Raw genomic sequence first — 26,235 nt, forward strand, 5'->3', positions numbered from 1 at the left:
TATATATATATTCGTTTTGTTTTAATGTAGTGCAATATTGAGAAAATACAAGTTCTATGTTATCAAATTACAAAGACGGTCACAACACCAGGCAGAAGAAAATCACAACAGATTAAATGATCATAAAACAATAATTAATATGTATTTAACTTTAATGCTTTATAATTAAGATATAAAAATTTGAGGTATATGTATTAGATTTTTTGCACTTTTTTGATACCCATTGAAATAGGACTCTTTCGCAACCAACTTTCTCTCAAAATTGCAACCGTATTCTTCTCTCCCAGAAGAAAGAAATGTAGTGTACATCTACATACAGCAATATATATGCATATAATTCAAATTCATGGTAGATAATGAATTGCCCAAAGAAGAAGAAAAGGAAGAAAACAAAAAGGGAACAACGAAAGAAAGTAGGTTGTTAAGATCATATGTCATTGATTGTAAATAATGAATTGCCCAAAGAAGAAGAAAAGGAAGAAAACAAAAAGGGAACAACGAAAGAAAGTAGGTTGTTAAGATCATATGTCATTGATTTGCAAAAGTAGACTACAGATACTCAATCTCGTTATGTTGCTTAAGAAGGTCTTCGACAAATTCTTCTTCTAAAGAACTTACATCAATATCTTTTTCGGTCTTGAGTATAGGCGAGACCCTCATTAGACACAACAAAACCTTCATAATCATTAGACAACAAAACCTACATAGTTCCTTGAAAACAAATAAACCTTGGAGAGATGCTCCCAATCACTAATCCAAAGCCATTGCAAAAAAACCCCAAAAACTCACAAACAATCAATGAAAAGTGCATGACTAATTTTCATCTAATATGTTAGAATAATGTGTTTAACATCCTGCAAGTTAGCTTTTTCTGTTATTGAATAAGTCTCCATAATTTTAGGGATTTAATAATTCTGTTTTAACCACTGGTTGGTTTGTTACCAGATTTAATTCCTGTTTTTTAGAACAACTTTGTTCATTCTTGTACAACTTTGTTCATTCTTGTACATATACATAGCTTTCCAGCTTTAATATATCATCTCAGTTGATCAATAAAATATTTGTTTTGTTTTAAGACTAACAAATTGGTATCAAGAGCACTCTTCTTAAGGGATATGTGAGGTCAAAATGGAAGGAGAATCAAGTTTTTCAGCCGTTGCACCACCAGTCTTCGATGGAGAAAATTACCAAATGTGGGCAATTCGTATGGAGACTTATCTGGAGGCTTTGGATCTTTGGGAAGCAGTAGAAGAGGATTACGAAGTTCCTCCACTTCCAGCAAATCCTACTGTTGCACAAATCAAAGCACAGAAGGAGAAAAAAACCAGAAAATCAAAGGCAAAAGCTTGCCTATTTGCAGCTGTATCTCAAATGATCTTCACACGAATAATGTCCCTCAAAACAGCAAAGGAAATTTGGGATTACCTCAAGGGTGAATTTGCAGGAGATGAGAGGATTCGTGGAATGAAAGTCCTGAATTTAATTCGGGATTTCGAGTTGCAGAAGATGAAGGAGTCCGAGTCAGTGAAGGAGTACTCTGACAGACTTCTCAGCATTGCCAATAAGGTGAGATTACTTGGTTATGTGTTTATTGACTCTAGGATTGTTGAAAAGCTGCTGGTCACTGTTCCTGAGAAGTTTGAAGCCACCATTACTACTCTGGAGAACACCAAAGACCTGTCAAAAATCTCTCTTACAGAGCTCTTGAATGCTTTACAAGCACAAGAGCAAAGAAGGTCTATGAGGCAAGAAGGGGTGATTGAAGGAGCTTTACCTGTCAAGCATCAAGACAACAACAGGTACAAAAAGAAGAAAAACTTCAAAAAGGAAGGAGGTTCCAAAAAATCCTACCCACCTTGCCGCCACTGTGAGAAGAAAGGTCATCCACCATACAAGTGTTGGAGAAGACCCGATGCCAAATGCTCCAAATGCAATCAACTTGGACATGAAGCTGTGATCTGCAATGTCAAAGGTCAAGTGCAAGAAGTAGATGCACAGGTTGCTGGTCAAGAAGAAGATCAATTGTTCGTGGTCACTTGTTTCTCAAGTAGAGAATCAAGTGAGAGCTGGTTGATTGACAGTGGGTGCACAAATCATATGACAAGGAGCTTTTCGAAGAATTAAAAAACACTGAAGTTAAGAGAGTGAGAATTGGAAATGGTGAACTCTTGGAAGTCAAGGGAAAAGGCACAATAGCTATAGCAAGCTATGAAGGTACAAAATTTGTTTCAGATGTTTTATTTGTACCTAAAATTGATCAAAATCTCTTAAGTGTTGGCCAGCTACTTGATAAAGGCTATAAAGTGTTGTTTGAGAATAAACAGTGCTTGATTAGAGATGCTAGTGGCAAAGACTTGTTCAATGTCAAAATGAAAGGAAAAAGCTTTGCTTTAAATCCAATGGAGAAAGAACAAATGGCCTTCAAGTCCAGAGCTAGTGCCACTGAGATTTGGCACAAAAGACTTGGGCACTTTCATCATCAAGGATTGTTTCAGATGCAATCAAAGAAGCTGGTTGAAGGACTTGCAGACATTGATGATAATATTCCTCCTTGTCATGCCTGCAATTTTGGGAAGCAACACAGGCAACCTTTCCCTAAACAAGCTTGGAGAGCCTAAAAAAAGCTGCAGTTGGTGCACACTGATTTGTGTGGTCCTCAGAGAACACCTTCATTAAATGGTAACCTCTACTACATTATTTTTATTGATGATCTAACAAGAATGTGCTGGATTTGCATGTTGAAACAAAAGTCAGAGGTTCCAAATATATTCTGGAAATTCAAAACCAGAGTTGAAAAAGAAAGTGGATGCTCAATTCAGATTATAAGGTCTGACAATGGCAAGGAATACACCTCTGATGCTTTCAACAAATTTTGTGAAGAAGCTGGAATTCAACATCAATTAACAACACCATATACTCCTCAACAGAATGGTGTCAGTGAAAGGAAGAACAGATTCATTATGGAGATGACAAGGTGTATTCTCCATGAAAAGAATCTTCCAAAAGAATTTTGGGGGGAGGCAGCAAACACTGCTGTATTCCTACAAAATCGAATTTCTACAAAAGCCTTGAAAGATCTGACACCATATGAAGCTTGGTATGGCTACAAACCTTCTTTGAAATTTCTTAAAATATTTGGTTGTCTTTGCTTCACATATATTCCACAGGTCAAGCGTGATAAGCTTGATAAAAAAGCAGAAGCAGGCATCTTTGTTGGATATAGCACTGTATCCAAAGCTTACAAAATTTTTCAGCCACAAACTGGTCGTGTGATTATAAGCAGAGATGTTCATTTTGTTGAAAATGAGCAATGGGATTGGGAAAGTTCAACTAAGGTGAATCAAAGTCCAAATGCTCCAAACAGTTCAACCCTTGGGAGCATGACTGAAGAATCTGAAGATGATGCTGCAGTTGATGATGCCCCTGTCAGAGGAACAAGACTGTTGTCTGACATCTATCAAAGGTGCAATGTAGCTGTTTGTGAGCCTGCAGGATTTCATGATGCAAAAAACAGTCAACACTGGATGGCTGCAATGAAGGAGGAGCTTTCTATGATTGAGAAAAATAAAACCTGGGAGTTGGTTGATCGACCTCCAAACAGAAAAATAATTGGAGTAAGATGGGTTTTCAGAACCAAGCTAAGTCCTGATGGTTCTATCAACAAATTCAAAGCAAGACTTGTTGTGAAAGGATATGCACAAGTTTTTGGTGTTGATTATTCAGAGACATTTGCACCTGTTGCCCGGCTTGACACTGTAAGATTGTTGCTTGCTCTTGCTGCTCAAAGGAGCTGGAAAGTATACCATTTGGATGTTAAATCTGCATTCTTAAATGGAGATTTAAAAGAAGAAATTTTTATTGAATAACCTGAAGGCTTTGTGAATGAGGGCAATGAAAATAAAGTCTACTTTCTGAAAAAGGCTTTATATGGATTAAAGCAGGCTCCACGAGCCTGGTACAGCAAGGTTGATGATCATCTGGTGCACCTTGGCTTTCATAAAAGCCAATCTGAACTCACATTGTATGTCAAACATCAAGGTACAAATATTTTGGTCATTTCTCTTTATGTGGATGACATGTTAGTTACAGGAAGCAATGTTGAAGAAATCAACTGGTTCAAAGTGGAAATGAAAAAGGTCTTTGAAATGACAGATCTTGGTCTTATGTCATACTTTCTTGGTATTGAGATCAAACAGAATCAAGATGAAGTTTTCTTAAGTCAAAGAAAATATGCAAAGGAGATACTCAAGAAATTTCTTATGGAAAATTGCAAAACTGTGAACACTCCCATGAATCAAAAGGAGAAGCTAATCAAAGATGATGGTTCTGACAAGGTTAATGAATCTGAGTTTATAAGTTTGATAGGTTGTCTGATGTACTTAACAACAACCAGACCTGACATCCTAAATGCTGTGAGTATTCTTTCAAGGTTTATGCATTGTCCAAACGAAACACATATGATAGCTGCAAAAAGAGTTATCAGATACATCAAAGGAACTTGGAATTTTGGTGTGAAGTTTCTGAAGCAAAAAGAAATGAAGCTGATTGGTTTCTCTGACAGTGACTGGGGTGGATCAATTGATGACATGAAGAGCACATCTGGTTACTGTTTCTCCCTTGGATCAGGCATGTTCTCTTGGAGCTCAAAGAAACAAGAAACTGTTGCTCAATCCACTGCTGAAGCAGAATTTATTGCTGCAACCACTACTGTTAATCAGGCCTTATGGTTAAGAAAGATTATCTTTGATCTAAATCTGGAACAAAAGCAAAGCACTGAAATACATGTTGATAATCAAGCTGCAATTGCAATCTCAAATAATTCAGTCTTTCATGGAAAGACAAAGCATTTCAACATCAAGCTTTTCTTTGTTCGAGAAGTCCAGAAAAACGGTGATATAATTCTTTGTTATTGCAAATCTGAGAATCAAATTGCAGATGTCTTTACCAAGCCTCTGCCAGTCAGCAAGTTCAAAGATTTCACAGCTAAACTGGGAGTTTGCAGCATTTAAACAAGGAGGAGTGTTAGAATAATGTGTTTAACATCCTGCAAGTTAGCTTTTTCTGTTATTGAATAAGTCTCCATAATTTTAGGGATTTAATAATTCTGTTTTAACCACTGGTTGGTTTGTTACCAGATTTAATTCTTGTTTTTTAGAACAACTTTGTTCATTCTTGTACAACTTTGTTCATTCTTGTACATATACATAGCTTTCCAGCTTTAATATATCATCTCAGTTGATCAATAAAATATTTGTTTTGTTTTAAGACTAACATAATAGAAGATAAAAATAGAAAACAAAAATATTTTGTTCCTTGAAAACAAATAAACCTTGGATAGATGCTCCCAGAACATACCGAAAACACCATAGTTTCTCAAGATTTTCCCAATTACTTATCCAAAGCCACTGCAAAAAAAAAACCCAAAAATCCACAAACAATCAATGAAAAGTGCATGATTAATTTTCATCCAATAGAAGATAAAAAAGAAAACAGAAAAGGAAGTATTTTGCAAAGTGAGAATTTTGCAGAAGAAACCCCAATGCCATCAAGATTTAACGGGATATGGAGTCCCGATAAAACAACAAATGAATGAGAATTGAAAAAATCAAAAGAGAAAAAAAAATAGCAACATGAACATATAAAAAATGAGCAAAACGTATAGAGGGAAAAAATAAGCATGTTTTCAATCCAAAGTTCAATCTCCTCCACTCTCTTAAACAAACATCTAGTTTCTCAATCAGTTTTTTTTTCAAATTTAACATTAAGACTCATTTTTTTCTCAATTTTTAATTTAAGTAATATTTTTCAATTTTACCATTTCAAAACTGTTGTAACTGTTCAAGTAGTTACAAAATAATTAAATAAAATAATAAAAGAGAACCAACCACGTGATGTGCAGAAACAAAACTTACCAGATATTGATTTTAAAAAATAAAAAAATATTAATTTTTTTAAAAAAAAGAAAAGCAGTTTTCAAAATCAAATCTCATAAAAATTGTAGTATATTTTGTAACTGCTCAGAAAAATGACAAAATGACTGAAATATCCAAAATAAAATAATAAAATAAATATTGAAATGAGGGTAAAATAGAAAAACAATTTATGTAAAAAGAAAAAACAGTTAAGAGAGGAATCCCCATTATATATAGTTATATATATATATACCAAAAAAAAATGGATCTAAAAACATTGACATATTTAGATAAATTTCTTCGTAATCTTTTGCAAGAGAAGAAGATTAAATAAATAACTTTTTCAGCAAAAAACTAGTTTGTATATAAACTAATTAGAAGAAATTGACATCTTCGTATAAACTAATTTAACTCCAAAAAGAATTGATTTCACTCTTAGTATAGAAAAATTTACCCACAAAACACATCTTCATCAGAGAAGATATGATTTTTTTCCTTACAAAGTATAAAGGCCACTAAAACAAACATATCAGTTGTCCAATATTGAAGTGGAACCTATAATAATCCTTCAACATTTACGAGGAGCACTACACATGAGGCATACACCTTGATATGTTATACGTATAGCAGGTTTATTGTGTGTCTCACTATACCTCGATTACCGCATGTTAAATATATACATTTATATTTCAGTAATTTCACCAAAATATACCGACGTACTTTAAAATTTCACGTCGATTCGTGTGTAACTATATATATACACTGAAATGTTAGGAAAAACACTATCTTCTACTTCTGGTGGTTCCTGCTTTGGATTGAAAATACTGTCGTTTTCCACTGGATAAGCCACTGTCGCTGAAACTTCCATCACCCATAGCATCATGAGCGTCAGAAAATTCTGGCATTCGTGATCGCAAGGGTATAAGATAAGAATCATCCTTGGTGTTTTGGGTACGCTGCTGCTCATGGCGTTTCACATTTTCTGATATCTGATGGAAGGTTTTGTTTATCTTTGCAATGCCCCTTTCAACGGGCTCCACCACATGAGAAACTGTGAATTTCATGTCATCGACAATCTGAAACATAAAAGACAGCAGATATCAGACAGTGAGACAGAGATATGACAGGATTTACAGGTCGAGCAGACTCAAGTGTTCATAGCTCACAATTTCGCCACTTCCAACAACAACGTCCCGAACACTTTGGGTAAATTTCATAGGTTTTTCTCTCTCATTAGGAGCTCCCAGCCATGTTCTTGTTGTGCGCTGACAGTCTCGAACCTCTTCAGGGTCTGGAGGCGATCCTAGCGACGCATAGTTGGCCATCACTGCTACATTACGGACACACCTCTCCCCCCTTTTGTAAGGTTCTGCTGGGAAGACATAAAGGTGCACAACAGCAGCCACGCCCATCTATTCACAAATTTTAAGATGGCAAACCGCATGAAAAAGGTCTTCCCAGAACTTCAAAATGATTGAAGACTTGTTTAAGTAAACCACACCCAACTCAAGAATTTATAGTTTAAACATAACCTGACTTAACATAACATGACATATAACATAACATGACATACCAAAGCAGTCACTGGCCACAAAAAAAGGTCCGTAAAATAGAATCGAACATTTAAACGATCATTTAATGTACTGCTGAAGTCCTCGAAAATAGTTTTCCATCATCTTATATGCATGTGCCTCATCAGTCATTCAGGAATCAGGAGCAGCGAGGCAGATATAAATCTATATAACATCTAAACATGTGCATATTGTTGAAGCAAAGCAAAATTTTGAACAAAAACAAAGCTACTTAGAGAGTCATTTATAAATTAAATACAAAGGATATGCATATTCCTTATTCATTCAGATGTTAACAGTTTATAGTTCATTCACTTATTTCAATTATTACCCAGGCGTGTCAATTCTGGTGGGATAGCAGGATGCTGCAATACACTAATGCTAAAAAAAGAAAGAATTATCCGTAATTAAAGGCATTCATGATTACTAATGAAAAGTCATAATATAAAATACGATCACAATAAAGAAAGGAAGACAATTGCATAATAAAAAGAATACACTCAACAAAGAGGGTGTGCGAAAACCCAAATGAAAAAAAAGGAGAAGACCTGTGGGTGCGAGCATTACACAACACAAAATCGAACAGAGACTCTAGACTAACAGGTCGCTGGAAAGAAGTGCATGTTCTGGAAAATGCCAGACTGGGCCACGACTGATGTCAGAGCATAGGATCATGGGGAGGTTGACTTGGTTTGAAACAGAGGTAAGCTATCAAGTGTGTTTTCCATGAATGACGTGTGAATAATCAATCAAGTGTTTCAAACTCAAATGTTTCTGACATCCAAAATGAAGGTGGAAGCACAGAAATGTAAAGAAAGGGTCGAAACAGATACACAATGGACAGACACCTGTAGCAGCCTCATATCACACTTTAAGCAGAAGAAAATGAGGAAATAATAAATAATCTATACCTTTGTATAAAGATACAATTTTTTGTCCTTTATTAAATTAAAATAATTTTATTATGTGATAAAACACATAAATGTACAATCTCAACAATAATTTGCATATCACCTCAACTCAAAAATAATCATTAAATTCTCACACCTTTCCTTATAGATATATTTATTATAATATCTCTTTTAAAATATTATTTTAATAGAAATGCAGATCCGCATGCGCGGGAGTGGATGTGTTTACTTTAACAATAATAATAATAATAATTACAATGTCTCTATGTGCATTCATATACAATACAAATATTGAACAATCTGCTTGACATATATAGAAGGGAAGAAAAATGCAAACTACCTCAAATATCCATACTTGTGGCATGGCCCATGCTTTTCATGCAGTAAAAATGATAATGAATACAGTTCAGATTAATTCAAAACACAAATTCAAATGATAGGAATATACCAGTACACCTTAAAATATAAATATCTACATATTTAACATTGTTGTATCGGAGAAGATAATATACATTATTAGCAGCACAACTAGCTCACCTCTATACAGATGATGTAGTCTGGTATACGTGTTTTCAACTCCTGAGCCAATGATCCCCTAAAAGCTCCCACATAAAATAGAAATGCAACAGCCACACTTTGCCACCATGTCAGGAAGACAATTGACTTAAAAGTTAGAAACTTTGCCAATGGTTTGATTGGTTTCAACTTATCTTTAATAACAGAATAGAACTGTACAAGGCAATATAGGGCCCATGTCTGACTAAAGTTAAGAACTAATGCCAAGTAGGGATACCTGCAAGCACCACAAGTGTGTCAAACTAGAGGGGATAAAAATTACTGCTACCCAACCTTGCACACCCTCACCACAAAAGAGCAAAAGGTATAATCATCAATATTCATCTTTTCAATTGACATACGACTATAAATAACTCTCTATCACTCTGTGTGTGTGTGTGTGTAATTGGAGAAGGCTGGTGAGCAATTTTATCATTACATGTCATCTTCATCATGCATATTGAGAGTTCTTTGTACTTGAAGACCCAAAATTGTTGGCATTAACCCCGAACCAGTTGATCAAACAGACATTTTTATACCATGTTAATAATCAATTCTCAATAAATCTTAAACAATGATTTTCATATCTATAATATTTACACTTGAAATCAAGATCAAGACACAAGATGGTATAATCTTACCCATATTTCCATTCAAACTTCCCCTCTCCATAAACCCCAAAAGATTGGAGAATTGTTGCCAGTACTGCGCATATCATCTTCAGTAGCATCTGCAATGAAGATTTTAGGGAGCAACACGAGAGACATTACTTGCATAGAAACAGCTAGAGGGAATGGGGGAGGAAGACATTAATATTACAAAATCATACATACATATTGTACAATGCCAATCTTCACAGATTGATAGAACTCAGAGCCTAGATTCCAATCCTTTAAGAAGAGATTTACGGGAAATGGATGCTCTACAACTCCATATGCATATGCTTCTTTCAGAAGAGGAATGCTAGAGTCTGTTAGGTTCATATTTTCCATAAATTGAATAGTTCTGTCCTCACCACCTAAAAGAAAAAAAATATAAATATAGTATTAAAGAGCATTACAGCATAATAAAATTCAACCAATTGTTTTTTTGAAATCTATCACATCCTCTTCTAGTCATGATTTATAACATTCAGGTCTCAAAATTTGAAGAAGCTTGAAAATTGAGGGAAGGAGAAGCGGAAAATTCCACTAAAAGATCTAGTCGTTTGGCACATTTGGAAAATATATCCACACAAAAATAACAGGTACAGTTAATGAAATCTTATGGGCATACAATGAATTTGGCATACCTAAGCAAGCTATCAAATATCTCTCAAAGCAGTATAATGCAAAAGCTTCATAGCATTCCCGGATAATTTCACTGTTAAATGCTGCATCAGAATCCAATACTGACAAAAACTGCACCATACAAACATCAGTACTTAAGAATGAAGTATTACATTCTATTCAAAAACAGAAATATAAATAGAAAGATTAAGAACTAGATTATGTACATCTGGAAGAAATGGTAATACTAATGCTTCATGCAAACTCAATGCAGATAGTCATTGTACAAAATGAAGCCAAGATTTTCTAAAATTTGTATTACCAGTTGGAGAACAGGATGTGGGAGTGTATTTATGAAAATAAAGGAAGTAGTTGTTCATTTAACCAAGTCCCCCATAAAGATGCAAGAAAACGATTCAAAAGGGAAACAATGGAAGTGAGCTGCATCTCTCTGGGACACAGAATTGTTCAATTCTTGATGGGGCCATACTGTTTTTCCCCCAGCTTGAAGGGAGTTAGGATCCTGGAGTAGGCTGCTCTCACCCATGGCATGACATGGCCACCCAAAAGATCCAAGTGTTTTCTTTTAGTTTGACAGTAAAATAAACTGATGCACTAAGTGTCTGTTTAGTAGAGTAGAAAGAAATAGGATGGATGAAAATTAAAAAAAAAGGTGAATCTAAATAGCTAAGAAATAAAGTGAAATTAAAGGAGAAACATAGGAAAGAGATGGGAAAAACATAAATAGATAAATGAAAATAGGTGAGAAATAGTACAATGAATTCCATCATTTTAAAAAAATGTTTCCACTCTTTTTTCTCTCACACAAAAATACCACACTTAATTCCAGCCTTTCTTCCCCTTACATTTCCTCAAACCAAATAGAGGTTACACTTTCCATGACTAAATAGTTCTTTCTATATGTAAAAAGCGAAGACAATTAATCCTGAAGCTGAAAAGGTAAAGTAACTAAACAACATGCATTGTGTTATACTCCAGAATTTCCAATGAAGCAGAATGTCATAGATCCCAATTCTGGAATTAACCAGAACTAACGTTCAAAACTGATAACACAGGCTTCTCCTCTAACAAAGAGTTTCCTCCTTCAGAAACAATGAAAAACAACACACCCAACCTAATTGATCTCCTTTCCTATATCTATATTTCACAAATAACTGCTACTTTTAAAAAACAACTGCCTATTTCCACTGATACTTAACAATAACTGCTACCTGTGAGTTTATTTTTGTTGATACTAACTGCTCTATTTAAAAAACTGTCATACATAAATAACAACTGTCTTATTTTTTTCTAACATAAACCTTCAATGGAATAATAGTAAGTTCCAACCTACTCCCATGAGCTAGCAACTAAGTTTATCCAAACATGTAAATCAAAAACAAGTGGCAAGATGAAAAATATACAACAAAAAGGAAAACATGGATGCTTCTTCACAAGAATAAATGCCATAAACCCAAGTATAAAATGTAATAAAAGGAGAACAGTAAGTATTATGCAATTTAGTTAGTGTCTCTTACTGATTCCAATGCATAAACAGGAACCATTAAAATGATACCAATCAAAAACTTCTGTTCCTGTAAAGTGAATATTGGAAGATAAAAAAGATAATTAGCTATAGACAATATTACAAAAGGAAAAACACTGAGGTGAAATAGGAAGTCAGTTAAAAATGAAAACAGGATGCACCTCAGGCTGATTATAGGCGGCTAAATGCTCAAATACTAAATACATGGAGAGAACAAGAGCAGCAACTACAAATATACTTGCACTGAAGACGGTCAAACTCACAGTTCCTCTGGTCTCCGAACCTATGTTTTGGAGCCACATATTCCCTTCTCTTCCAGTAGATGCAACTGGGATAAAAAGAAATATGGAAAAACACAAAATACCCATCAAACCCATTCGATAGAAACTTGTAATTGGTACTAGTCACAAATGGGGTGTCATTCATGACATTCACATGTACGTATGATTCACTCCAAGAGTCTATGCTCCCACGGAAGCTTTTATCTTATCTACTTTCCCTCTCTCCTTGTCTAGGTATAACAGCAATTCCTCAAATTCAATAGGTTAATGCAGAACTAACACATTGCACCAACAATTGACTACAGTTCTTGCTTTTTATTCACACGGAAAATCCAAAACGAGATCGCACAAGAATCCTGCATTGACAATCATGTTGATTAATGATTAACAAAAGGTAAAACAAAAAACATTACAAATTTTAAAAATCTCAAAACTCTGTGCTTCAAGGCAGGTACTGGTAGTTTAATAAGCTAGTGCATATATGTATAATCTTCAACAGAGGTAAACAAACAGAAACATAAAACCTTCAATGTTACAACGTCAGTTTCAAAAATATACATTTATGACCGATAAGGTGTGTTAAATAACGAAATTAATTATTCATCATCAATGAAAGGTCAAAACCCTAGGCTTTAGAAAACAAACTACTTACTGCATTAGAAACAGAAGAAAGATAACGAAGCAATGTAAAATCCATCGAAAGAGAATGAAGAAGAGAGTTCAAACCTGTTCTCTCGACTCTTTTTCCTTTTTCTTTTTCCGCGAAAAAGGAAAGGAAAAAGGAAGATGGTGCTTTTTACCAAAATAAAACGCGATTTTGCCTTCGCAATTGGAAAACAATATTACAAAAATTGCTAAACTCGAGGAAAAATATATATAATTATTTCTGGAATTTGGGCGATAAGGGCAACGACATCACGATAAAATGTTATTATATTAATTTTGTCTTCAAATATTATCCATTTTGTTTGTGTATGTAAATTTTTTATTTGGTATTTATAAAAGACGATAGGGTGGGCCTTGGCTTAAGGAGAGTGAAATAGGTGTTTTTTAATTCGTCGTTACTTCATTTTGATATGTCTATCTAGTTTAACTTGTTTAACTGGTGAGTAAATTTTGAATGATGGAAATATATAATAATATTATAATTTATATTATTATTACTAATAAATCAAATTAAATTATTAATTATAATAAAATAATTTAATATGTATAATATTTATTAATTTGTCTTATTAGAAACATTAATTAATTAATTAAAAATTTAAAAATATTTATATAATTAAATATGCTTTAAAATATGTATATATATAAAGTAAATTTTAAAAATACAAAATTTTGAAAAAAATTGACAAGTCTTTTCGTAATCCGTGGAACAAAATAAAATTTTTAACTCACTTTATTACACTATTTTTTGGAAATTTTTGCAAGGTGAAATAATTTTTCTCCCTTTTTACCAAATGCCGAAAAAATTATGAATATGAAATAGTCGTATAAATTTAATATAATTTTTTTAAGAAAAATTGTGTTTTACACAATTTTAGTTACATTGATACAATTTTACTTGTGAAGAGTCATGTCATATTGAAATGACTTTTTCGTATCAATAACTTTTTCAAACACAATTTCATTTTAATGAAGAAAATGAAAGAAATTATACGATTTTTATAAAATAATCGTTTTGTAGTCAATTGATGAGTTACTTGACTCCTTTTTCACTCTTAATTTTTGTATTTATAATTTAAGTCTTTTTAATGAGTTTATATGTTTCTTTTAGATGGAGTTTGGATGAAGAAAGCAACCAACTCACAATTAAATATTTTAAATTTAAATATATTTTTACCCCAAGCATTTAGTTTTACTTTCCCGTTAAAGGTTTGTTAGTTTTAGTTGTCTTATATATTTTTTACCAAGTCTTTATCATCATGTTCAACATTAAAAATGAAATTGATGATGAAAATAATAAAGAATATTTAAACAAAATTTTTAATTCATAAACATTTTTTTTAAGGAATGCAACAAGCATTTATTAACTTTTGCCTAGATATTCTTCGTATTTATTTTCAACAATTTGATTTTTTGTCATCTTTTTTATTAACATTGTATATATGTATATATTATAGATACTGAATATTGAAAATATGTATATGTATACTTTAAGTATCAATGTAATTGATGGAACAAATTTAATAACTTCTGTAGTTTTTAATAAGGATGACACCATCCTGCTAAAAAAAATTCTTAGAGATCTCTGAATCTCACAATAAGCTTAAGTGTCAACTAATTTTCTTCTATTTTTTTAAATTTTTATTTAATCTTAATTAGATAATGTTTAGGGATTAAATGACCTAAATAATATTTATGGATTTAGAACACTACGTCTAGTCATATTTTAAAGGAGTTTACCGTTTTGATGGATAAGACTATTTTTTTCAAAGTTGAGTGTAAAAATATCAAATTTTTAGATTTGAGCAAAATGTTTGAATTGAGGGATGATAGAGTGGATTTATGAGAATGATTTATTGAAATTTGTTAGTGATGTTAAAAGATAATTTAGAAATTATTTTAAAGGTGTAAAATGTAAATTTACAAATTTATCCTTGTCATTAAAAAATATTTTAATAATGAATTAAGATATATTTTTTTTTGTGTAAGTTTGAGTTAATTGTTTTTTTGCAATATATAATATTTATAATTACTCTTATTTTGTAATAAAAATAATTTTGTGTTAAGTTCAAATAAATTTATTAAATATATTAAAATTTATGAAAGTAATATTTATTTTTATATACATTTGTTATTTTATATAATTATATATGTTTTGTTGATATTATCATTTTATTTTATTATTTTTATTATTTATAATTATATGTTGTTATTAATAGTATAATTAAATATATTTGAAATTATTAAATAAATTTATGTAATATTTAATTTTTCATATTGTATATTGTATGTATATAATTATATTAATAATTATAATAGTACTAAAATAAATAATACTATTAATATTTTGAATAATTATATATTTTAAAAATAATGTACAATTTAAACATAGTAGCACAATAAAATTCACATATTTTCATAAATATTATGAAATATTAACTACCAACATGAAAAAAATTATATTTTATTTTTTATGTATAATTTTTTCTCTCAATTTGTATCCAATAAAAAAAAATAATAACAACTTTCGTTTATCATTAATAAACATTAGATTAACATGAAATAGTCGATGAATAAAATAAATAAATGAAGTCATTAAATTAGAATCCTAAATGATGTTGTGCCATGAAAATTTAAAAAAATTACAAATATAATAATGTCCAATAACGCATTAAATTTAACTGACAATCAAAATAAGTTCAACATAAAAAATAATAATAACACAATAAAAATACAATTAATGTTCTTCATTGAGTTTAAGTTGGTGAAGTGTATCTTCGATTCGGTCCAAACGTGTGTGGATAGTGTTGATATTTTCCTGCATATTTTGAATTCCCTCCCAAATTTGTGTTAACATTGCCGAATCATGGGGGATTTGGGGTTGAGGAGGACCGTCTGCAACATGAGGCAGTGGAATGTCTTCGTGTTCTTGTTCATGTTCATCGTTAGGCCTTCCAAGTTGCCACACACCATTGACCTCAAAGATATTCATTTTCTTCATGGTTTTTTTCCCGAAGAAGTTATTTCACCCTAACGTGATTGATGACTCTCCCATCAAGTTCATGCCATATAGCAACATGAGGTATGTGATTAAACAACCATATGGAAGAGGCATATCATTGTCACGACATTTTATCATATGTTGCATGATATAATGAGACCAATTAATCATCACATTACTTTTTAGGCACCATAACATGAAAACATCTTCATGAACCAACTGTGAGAAGTTGCTCCCCCGAGGACACAACATGTGCACCCATGTGTAATGAAGTAGTCTATCATTCATAGTTAAACTACCTACGTTTCTTATATTTTGGTCGTGCACCTCTTCTCTTGTCATGGTTAATAGGGCTTGTTGACGATCAAAATGTATGTCCTCAGGGATGGTACCAGGGGTTAACAAAGACCATCATATTTCAGATTCGCCACGTTCATCCAATCCCTATGTCTAATTATAATCTTGTGGGTGTCAATCTAAGTAGCAAGGTAACCATGTGTCGTTAGATGGAGATTTGAATAAAAAAACCCTAACCATATCCTCATAATATGGTAGTTTTATACTAAGAAAGTTTTGCAATCTTTGGAAGTTCAAATATTCTTGAAACTGAAAACCAGATGTGGCAAAAAATGGGAAATCTAAGACTTTTGGAGGTATGACTGGTCTTCCATGAAATTTTTTCTCAAATGCAACCATCTGACGTTTGGTTTGGAAATACCGGGAATAATCTAAAACACCCTCTCTCCTTTGTAATGGGATCATAGGAACTTCATCATCATTTCGTCCGCTTTTACCCTTACCCTTGGGCATTTTTTGTCTCTTCGTGGATGAAGATGCCATCGATAAAGAAATTCTAACCTATGATGAAAATGTTACGAAACAATGACAAAATAATAGTATATTAGAAAATATCCTCACACATAAATTTCAAATGAAAAACAGTTCAACAATAATAATATTAGAAGTCAAATAAGAAGTTCAATGTATGTCTTAAATTAAAAGTAGATGCAATTAAATTACAAATTGAAGAACATAAAAATATAATTAAACATAATTTATTGACGTCGAGTCATGATGTTAAACAATTTTGCCACTCTTCGCTCTTTCGGCATACTAAATACTCGCATCGCAATAGCTGGATTTTCACAGAGAAAGTTATAGCATTGGTCCATGACTGATTCATCTTGAATATTTAGATCAATTAGCATGGACCAAATATCAAAGGCGAGTATTGATACAAACTCTTACGACGATCATTTTGTACGTGTTCACCATAATAGTCATTCCGTCGTTTGATTTCCGCAGCGATTTCTTGTGATGAAGTGGCTTGTACATGAGCAATGGCTAATACCTCATCAACGACATCGTTACCACGGTTCATGGAAGCGACACAATTTTGCAGGTTCGTATTCAACATATTGAACTGATTCTCAATTACATCCACCATGGGGCCTTTTCTCTTTGATCCCCTACATGACGATGTCCCACCGTATTGCTGAGAGGGCGCAGATGGAGTATTACTTGGACTGTCTGTTGATTGAACATGCGCTACAAGTGAGCATGGAAGTTCGTGGTCTGCAACATTAAACTCTGGCGGCTCAAGTATGTAGTCCATGTTATGATGGCCTAGGTCCACACTTAAATTTTCTGTGTGCACCTGTCTAGATGCCAATCGGGTTGTCCTTTGACCACTTCCAATGGCCTTGTCGTTTGGTCACAACTCCTCCATAAGATTGTAGTGCCGAATGAATTTGGCACACCACTTATCAGCAGATGGTTTCGCCTACAAAAAGTCGGGTGTTATTATAATAACAAATTATGGGATATTGTCATCTATAATTATTGGATATTGTCATCTTTAATTACTTTACCTGAATCAAGTTTTCCCAGACTTCGTCCTCGGCCTCAAAAAAATTTGTGGCTTGATTTCCAACCAAAACCACTAAGACCACTAAATAGGTCGTGGACCTCCCGCCACCTGTCCTTCAAACATTTTTGTCTGTTCTTTACATTATTTTTCATAATGGTAGGGAGTCCGACCTCGTGTAATGCAAGTACACTGTTGTTATATCCTTGAGTCGTCCAACTGCCATCGATTCTTGACCCTTGTCGTGCCTCGTCCACCATGGCATTAAGCAAGATAAAATCCATATCCATGGTCCACTTTGTTGTCTTTGTGAATCCAATGGATGAACATAGTTGAACACTTTTACTACGATCCATCTAAACAAGCATTATGAAAGTTAGGACCAAATAGGGTAAGCATAATATAAAACAACATTTAGTACAATATCAATTGTTTACATAATCTTGCCACATTTCATTTGCTATAGTGTCCCTAATGTGTGAACCTAGTCTATGATCATCGTCACAGACTTGAGAAGCTGAAACTTGTATATCTTGTTGCAACAATTCACCATCCACTTCTTCTATTAAAGAGTCATCATTGTTCACCCCGCGAAGAAAGTTATGCAAAATACAACAAGCTAAAATAATATTTGTCATGGTATGCAAATCGTAATGTGGCTCGGTCCCACTAGCTACAATTGGGAAACGTTTTTTCATGACACCAAATGTCCTTTCAATTACATTTCTAAGCGACGAATGGCGATGATTAAACAATTCTCTTGAATCCTGTGGTCCTCTTCGAGAATACTCTTTCAAGTGGTATCTAACCCCACGATAAGGTGTTAATATTTGTGGTTTTAACATAAAACCTACATCGCCAAGATAATATTTTCCTACAAACATTCCAAGGAAACATCCATTAGTTATGTATATTATCACCTTTGTATCTATTTGTTATGAATTCTCAAACACCTTAAACTTGCCTTTTGGAATAACCAAAGGATCCTCTCCTATGAAAGCCTCCTTTAATATCCTCGAATTTGAGGCTGTTCCTTCCCACCCGGCTAGAAAATACGTGAATTTCATATCCAAATCACAAGTTGTGAATACGTTTTGAGTTGGCCAATCTTTTCTTCCTCTGAAACGAGGTGCATCAGCATGTGAGACCTTCACACGTACATGAGTGTCATCAATGACCCCTAAACAATCCTAATGGTAACCAAAATTTCATGTATAAAAAAATACAAATACAAAAGAGATTATGAGAATTGTAAAGGAAATTTGTAATAAACAAACCTTAAAGTACGAGAAAAATCGATTATTGTGTAAGATTTGGGGTTGGACATCAATACCATCTGCTTGCTTTATGAATTGTCCTTCCAACATCAAAATTGCATTTAATACGTTGTGAAAATGACGAGAAACTATTTCTCCAGACTGATGAAAAAAAACGAAAAACTTCGATTCTTGACGTTATGTCCAATAATATGAAAAAATTTAGCAACTTGTTCTTCAACTATTGAACGATATGCATCCTTAACAACTTCGGTTGCCCTAATCCGTTCACATAATTGAATGAAAGCTTCTGGTCCCATGCGAATAATGTCACGAGAATGTTCGGTGTGCACCAAATACTCCATCAATTCTTGTCTACGACGCTCTTTTCTTGGTTCAAACTCAGTAATAGAGTTCGTTGTATCACTTAACATACACAACAAATTCAAATCAAAAGCAATGATGCAAAGAATCATCACTGATATAAGTTGAGTATTTCTTTTCAATTGTTCTTGTATTTTTGAAATTAGATTCATGTTCGCACGAGTAAGATCATTATAAATTGCAATTGTATCCTCAAATTTTTGCATGTCTTCATTGTCCCAAAGTGGTTTCCAATTGTTCTCGTTATCCATGTAATCTTGACCTTGTCATTCACAACCATAAAATAGTTTATGGATACACGTGAAATAGTTTATGTTACGAATAACTCTAACCACTTTAAGTTAGAGTTGTTGTAATAACATTAGAGTTAGGATTAAGATTATGTGAAGAATACTAATAGGGATAACATGTACTTTAATCCTTATAATTAAATCTATACACAACTAATACCACTACCAATAATAAAAAGAAGTAAACACATAATAATAAAAAATTTAAAAAAGTAAACATATAATAATAAAAAATATAAAAACAGTAACAACAAACACATAATAATAAAAATATAAATATAATTGTAAAAATTAAAAACAGTAAATACATAAAATAAAAAATTAAACAGTAAAGACATAATAATAAAAAATATAAAAACATTAAACAAATAATAAAAAATATAAAAACAGTAAACACATAATATAAAAGAATATAAATACATTTATAAAAAAAAATTGTAAACACATAATTAAAAAATGTAAATACATTTATAAAAATTAAAAAAGTAAACACATAATTAAAAAGTAAAAAACTGTAAATATATTTATAAAAATTAGAAACAACTATCACATAAAAAATTAAACAAAACACTATAAACCTAAGAAAAAAAATTAAATACAATTACTAAAATTAAAAACAGTAAACACATAAAAAAACTAAACAATTTCTTGTTTTTAAAAAGATTAAAAACAATAAACACATAATAACAAAAAAAAAATATATATATATATAAAGAAATAGTAAATACATAAAATAAAACAAAAAGAAAGTGTAGATCCATTTATAAAAATTAAATACAGTAAACACATAATAAAAAAACAAATAAAAGTCTAAATAAAAATCTAAAAAAATGCAAATTCAATTATTAAGATTAAAAACAGTAAACATATAAAAAAAAATTAAACAGTATCTTGTTAATAAAAACAAATAAAAACAATAAAGACATACTAAATATATATATATATATATATATAAATATTTATAAAATCAAAAACAATAAAAATAAAAAACTAAACAGTAAACACAAAATAATAAAAAATATAAAAACAGTAAAAAAATAAGAAGAAGAAAATATAAATAAATTTTTAAAATTTAAAAACAATAAACACATAAATTTTTTTAAATACATTTATAAAAATTAAAAATACATAAAAAAATAAACAAAACAGTAAATACCTAAAAAAAACTGTAAACAACAATTATTAAAATTAAAAATGATAAACACCTAAAAAAAAACACGTAACATAAAAAGACGTAATAATAAAAAAAATTAAAAAAATTAAACACCTAATAATATAAAAAATAAAAACATTAAAATCATAAAATAAAAAACTACACAATAAACATAATAGTAAAGAAAAATAAATACATTCATAAAAATCTGAAAAAAAAACGGTAAACAAGAAAATAAACTCAACAATAAACCCATAAAAGAATATAAATATATTTATTAAAAACAATAACAGTAAATATATAGAAAATAAATGTGAATATATTTTTAAAAATTAAAAAAGTAACAGCACATCATAAAAAAAAACTGTAAATATATTTAGACAAAAAAATTAAAAACTTACTTGAAGGTGAAGATAGGGATGGCAAAGCGGGGCGGGCCGGCCCGCGATCCGCAGGTAAAAAACGCGGGGCGGGCTAACCTTTTCAACCTGCTAACCCACATTAGCCCGCGGTTCGCGCGGGCCAGCAGCGGGGCGGGCTGGCCCGCTAACCCGCAAGAAAAAAAATGTCATTGTTTTAATGTGTGCAGATGACGGGGAAGATTACAATTATGAAAAAATGGATGAAAGTTCTTTTAAGGACATCCAATGTTATTGAAATGGAAGAATGTCAATAATGTTTATGTTTAATGTTTTTGAATTAATGTTTATGTTTATATTTAATATTTTGGAATTAAGTATGTTTAATGTTTTGAAAGTGGAAGAATAGTGATATTTGATATTTATCTTAATGTTTAATTTTTTGATGTTTGACTATGTTTGAAAAGGAAGAAAAAAAAAATTTGGATTTGATAGTAACAAATATATAGGTTTAATTTGACAAATTTTTAAGAACAAAATGTAAAAAAAAATATTTAATTTAAAAAAAAACGCGGGCTAGCCCGTAAACCCGTGGGCCAGCTCTTATGCGGGGCGGGCCAACCCGGCCTGCATTTTTGTGGGCCAAGTGCGGGACGGGCTGGCCCGCTTTGCCACCCCTAGGTGAAGAGCACAAGAAGAAGTACGGGAAAGAAGATGAAGAAGCAATGTGATGAAGAGAATTTGAAAAAAAAAAAATACATAACAGAATCCAACATTTTTCTCACACAAGGGAGAATTGATTCTCCTTCTCCCTTCAAAAACCACAGAATCGATTCTCCCAAATCACTTATATAGAAAATCGATTATGCATCTTTTGGAAAAATTTAAAATCAATTATGCACCATCCAACTATATGGAAAATCGATTCTACATCATATACAAAGATAAGGAAAATCGATTCTACAGCATGTACAGAGATAAGGAAATCGATTCTATAGCATCTACAATGATAGGAAAATCGATTTTGGAAAAAGATGGAGACAAATCAGTGCGCAAAACAGTGAGTTTTACCTTGCTCAAACCAATTCTCTCTCGTTTTCTTGTTCTGGGCACAACACAACAATCAAACCTAATCTCATTTATAGCAAACACAACTATAGTTTCACATTCACGGGTCTACCAATTTAGTCAAGATTCTTCTGCAAGGTAGCATTGGAGAGTCTAATGAAAAGAAAAGTCATTGGCTGAGAACTGTGCACCACAGTAAACTCATTCACATGTGCACAAAGGATAGGAAAGTAAAATGTTATGTCTATGGTCTTTGCCACCTGTAATCCTCTCAACTCTTCTCACTTTTGTGAAGAGGAGAAAAAATTCCCACTCCGCTCTCCCATCCACGCCCATGCCTTCAAATAAACCGATCCAAACATGAATTGCACCCGTTTGCCCCTCCCTCCTCCTTGGTCACACCCGGAAACAAACAATGCCTTAGAGTTAAAAAAAGTTAGTATTAATGTCAATATCATTCAAAAGTTCAATGATAGGGGCATGAGTATTGTGGTATGTACTTTATTATCTGGGTATTTGATTGTTTTATTTATTTTTTATATCTTTGTCGTTGACATGAATTTTGATATAGATATTAATGATGTTCTTTGGAAGGATGTGTAGTGTGAAAATGGAGAATTCTGCAAAATAAAACATAAAATCAATTATGGTTCCTATGTTTGAATTGCAGAGGTATTCTTTGATTGCATTAAACTATTCTTTCTCCAAACCATCACAAGTTTGTATAATCTAATTTTCTGTAGTTATGTTTTCAAGATTTGTTAACTAGGTTTTCAAGATTTCTTAACTAGGTTTTGAGCAATGATGTGGAGTCACACCACTTAAAAGAGAATGTGGTACTACTTTCCACACAACAGAGGATGACTTTCCCTTGAAGACCATTAGAAAAAGTATTAGAATTGAGAAGTGAGAGGTGTAAGTTGAAAGTGTATATGTGAATTGTTAGATCATGTAATATTTAGAAACAAGTTATAATAAACTCTGTAATATAATTCAGTAGTTGTATTTTATGATATGTATTAACAACATTTTATGATAACATTTTAATGTAATGTTTTCTATTACATTGTTCAACGTGTTCTACAAATGTAGGTTCCTATAATAACTTTAATAGTTTATAATTTCATTTCTACTTTTTTACCGATCATTCAGTGACTTATTTCAAATGTGTTGACATAATTTCATGTGCTCAACACCAATTTTCTACCAGTTATAGAAAAACAACTAAAGTTCTTACCAATGATAGATTTTATACTACTTAATTTTTTTATTTATTCACGTGTTTTTTAAATTATTAATATTATTAATATTCTTCTTATTATTACTTATCTATGAATTGTGTGTTGAGTTTTGTTCGAAACAGACATGTTTCCTATAGTGTTAAATGATAATTTGTTGAGTTACAAAATAATCAAATCTGATAATTCTTTCAATTATTGAGGTTGGTTTCAACATTTATATTTAAACAAAAATAAATTCTTCTGAGTCATTTTTATTTTTTAACTCATGATTTGCTAACTTATTAGAAATGTGTTGACATAATAATATGTTACACTAAATTCTTGCCAGCTATAGAAAACCATCTTAAGTTTTTAGCAATAACAAAATTTGATTATTTAGTATTTTTTCTTACATTATTCAGTTTAATTTAGGTAGGCATGTATATTATTGTAATAAGTTTAATAGTTTATGGTTTCATTTTTATGGATTAACTGATCATTTCGTGGCTTATTACAAATATATTTTGAAATAATTTCTTTATATGTCATTATTGTGTTTGTTATTATGATTATTATTTACAAATTCTATGTTGGATTTTATTGAAAATTAAAAGGTTTTCTACAACATTTAAATGGAAAAGTCACCGGTGTAAGTGGAAAGTATTTATGTGAATTGTTGGATTGGGTAATAGATAAGACCAAGTTATAATGAACTCTTTAATGTCTTTCAATAGTTGTATTTTGTGATATGTATTGTCAAAAATTTCTTCCAGTTAAAAAAAAACACAAAGTTTTTAGTAATGATAGATTTTACACTATTTAATTATTTTATTTAATCGTGTTTTATAAATTATTATTATTATTATTATTATTACTTACGTATGAATTGTTTGTTGGATTTTATTTGAAACGTGAAGGTTTTTTGTAGTGTTAAATGATAATATATTGAATTACAAAAATGTCAAATTTGTTTACTCTCTTTCAAATATCGATGTATGTTCCAACATTTATATTTAAACAAAAATAAATTCTTTTGAAGCTTTTGCATCATTTTTATTTTTTAATTAATGATGTGTTGACTTATTAGAAATGTGTCTACAAAATACTAAGTTGTCAACACTAAATTATTGTTAGCTATAAAAAATCACATTAAGATTTTAGCAATGACAAAATTTCATTATTTAATGTTTTGTCTTACATTGTCTTAGACAAGTAGGTTATTCTAATAAGTTTAATAGTTTATGGTTTCATTTTTATGGATTAACTAATCATTTGCTAACTTATTACAAATGTGCTCACATGATTTCTTTCATTATTATGATTGTTATTATTATTTATAAATTTTATGCTGGGTTTTATTGGAAATTGAAAGGTTTCCTGCAATGTTAAATGATAATTTGTTCACAAATTTTCTTAATGAGGTATGTTCCAATATTTCAATTTTAAAAAAAGACTAACACTAGTGCAAAAAAAGACTTTTTATGACGGTTCTACAGGACTTTTTATGATGGTTCTGATGAGAACATAGAATCAGGAGTTATAAAAACTCTATAATTTATATGTCATTTAAAAAACTGACATGGTAAGTTAACTTACTATGACTATTGTCTATGAACTATTATAAAATGTACAAAATACCTATCATAATATGTTCAGACAAAACTTTCTATGACTGTTATTTCTACAACTGTCATAGAAAATACAACTTACTATGATGGTTCTATACAAAACCGTCATAGTAAGTGGTTTTCTATGACTAATATTCTTACACCTGTCATAGTAAATAAGACTTTTTATGTCATCTATTGCAATAATCGTCATAATAAGTTTATTTTTTAAAAAAACATTTTTTGCATTCATTAATAATAATCATCTATATATCAATCTTATCTAGACAATTGCATACAATTTTCAAACAAAATCATTCATTGATCAATTTTCCCTATTCATTAATAAATATAAGATTCAATTATATATTTAACTAAACAATATAAGAGCTTCATTCCTACTATCATAGCATATTTTAATTTGTAATATATAAATATATGTTAATTTAAAACATGAGTGTTTAACAGTCAATTGGAAACTTTTGAGATTATAAAATTATAGAACAAAGATCAATACAAATAAACCTAAAACTACTAATTGGTACACGTAAACTTAACCAAAGAACTTTAGTAATAATATTAAATATATACTTTTGTTTAAAAGAAATAAGGAACTTTAGTCAAAGTATTAAATTATTCACATTTTTTTTATGATTTTGATATACTGAAGTCTAATTAGCTATTTATATCATAAATTATAGTTTTTATAATTTATTTTATATTTTTAACGTATTTCACAATTTGTTTAATAATTTATCATAAACAAAGGTACACAACCTTCCTCAATCTGTTTCAAATCATCAACAAGCATCTCATAGTGTCTTTTCACTTCTTCCACTGTTTTCCTCCCACTGCCCTGACCAAGTTCTGCCACCGATCACGGGTGTCCTTGTCGTAGATGGCTAAAACATTCTCAAACTTCTTGTTCTTCTTTGTGTCCAAACTGAGCTTGAGGCCATTATGACAAGTTATATATGTATAGTAATAGCAATGGTAATAATAATAAAAGACAAATAATGGCAAAGACATTTCAATGTTGTTATGGCAAAGCTATGAAGATGAGGAAGATGTCATTGGTTATACATGCATGCTTTCCATTACCAAAAGCTTGAGGCATTTGGACTGTATATAAAATTCTAATAATAATGTGCTAAAATTGACATCACCATTAGTCTACCACACTAAGTGTGTTTTTGAAATTGAAATAAATAAACTTTAAAATCTATAAAAATAAACCTTTTACACATCACATGATATGGGTCAATTCCCACAATCTTGATCTAAGATTTAAACTAAAGACTTTTACACATCTAATAAACC

At 31.2% G+C, this 26,235-nt stretch overlaps 1 protein-coding gene and 1 pseudogene across 3 annotated transcripts; one reads left to right on the forward strand and one right to left on the reverse strand.

Annotated features, from left to right (window-relative positions):
* Positions 1–1,128: 1,128 nt before the first annotated feature.
* On the forward strand, positions 1,129–2,942 carry LOC150029515 (uncharacterized; annotated as a pseudogene).
* A 3,489-nt stretch (positions 2,943–6,431) lies between these two features.
* LOC137813529 (protein LAZ1 homolog 1) lies at positions 6,432–13,014 on the reverse strand. Of its 3 annotated transcripts, none has more exons than XR_011081441.2 (9): positions 12,771–13,014; positions 11,925–12,400; positions 11,756–11,812; positions 10,241–10,349; positions 9,783–9,967; positions 9,591–9,679; positions 8,932–9,187; positions 7,079–7,375; positions 6,432–6,988 (listed from the first exon to the last, which is right to left on the reverse strand). XR_011081441.2 is itself a non-coding variant. In XM_068615848.2 (9 exons), exons 2-9 carry the CDS (start codon positions 12,138–12,140, stop codon positions 6,695–6,697), a joined length of 1,452 nt encoding a protein of 483 aa, XP_068471949.1. In that variant the 5' UTR covers positions 12,141–12,400; positions 12,771–13,014; the 3' UTR covers positions 6,432–6,694. The 3 variants fall into 3 exon arrangements, 2 of the variants coding, with proteins under 2 accessions (XP_068471949.1, XP_068471950.1); XM_068615848.2 differs by having other exon boundaries at positions 7,079–7,324; XM_068615849.2 differs by having other exon boundaries at positions 7,079–7,324; positions 12,697–12,783.
* Positions 13,015–26,235: the final 13,221 nt, after the last annotated feature.

The sequence above is a fragment of the Phaseolus vulgaris genome, chromosome 1 (assembly GCF_051622355.1).
Source record: "Phaseolus vulgaris cultivar YP4 chromosome 1, ASM5162235v1, whole genome shotgun sequence".
Taxonomy (NCBI): Eukaryota; Viridiplantae; Streptophyta; class Magnoliopsida; order Fabales; family Fabaceae; genus Phaseolus; species Phaseolus vulgaris.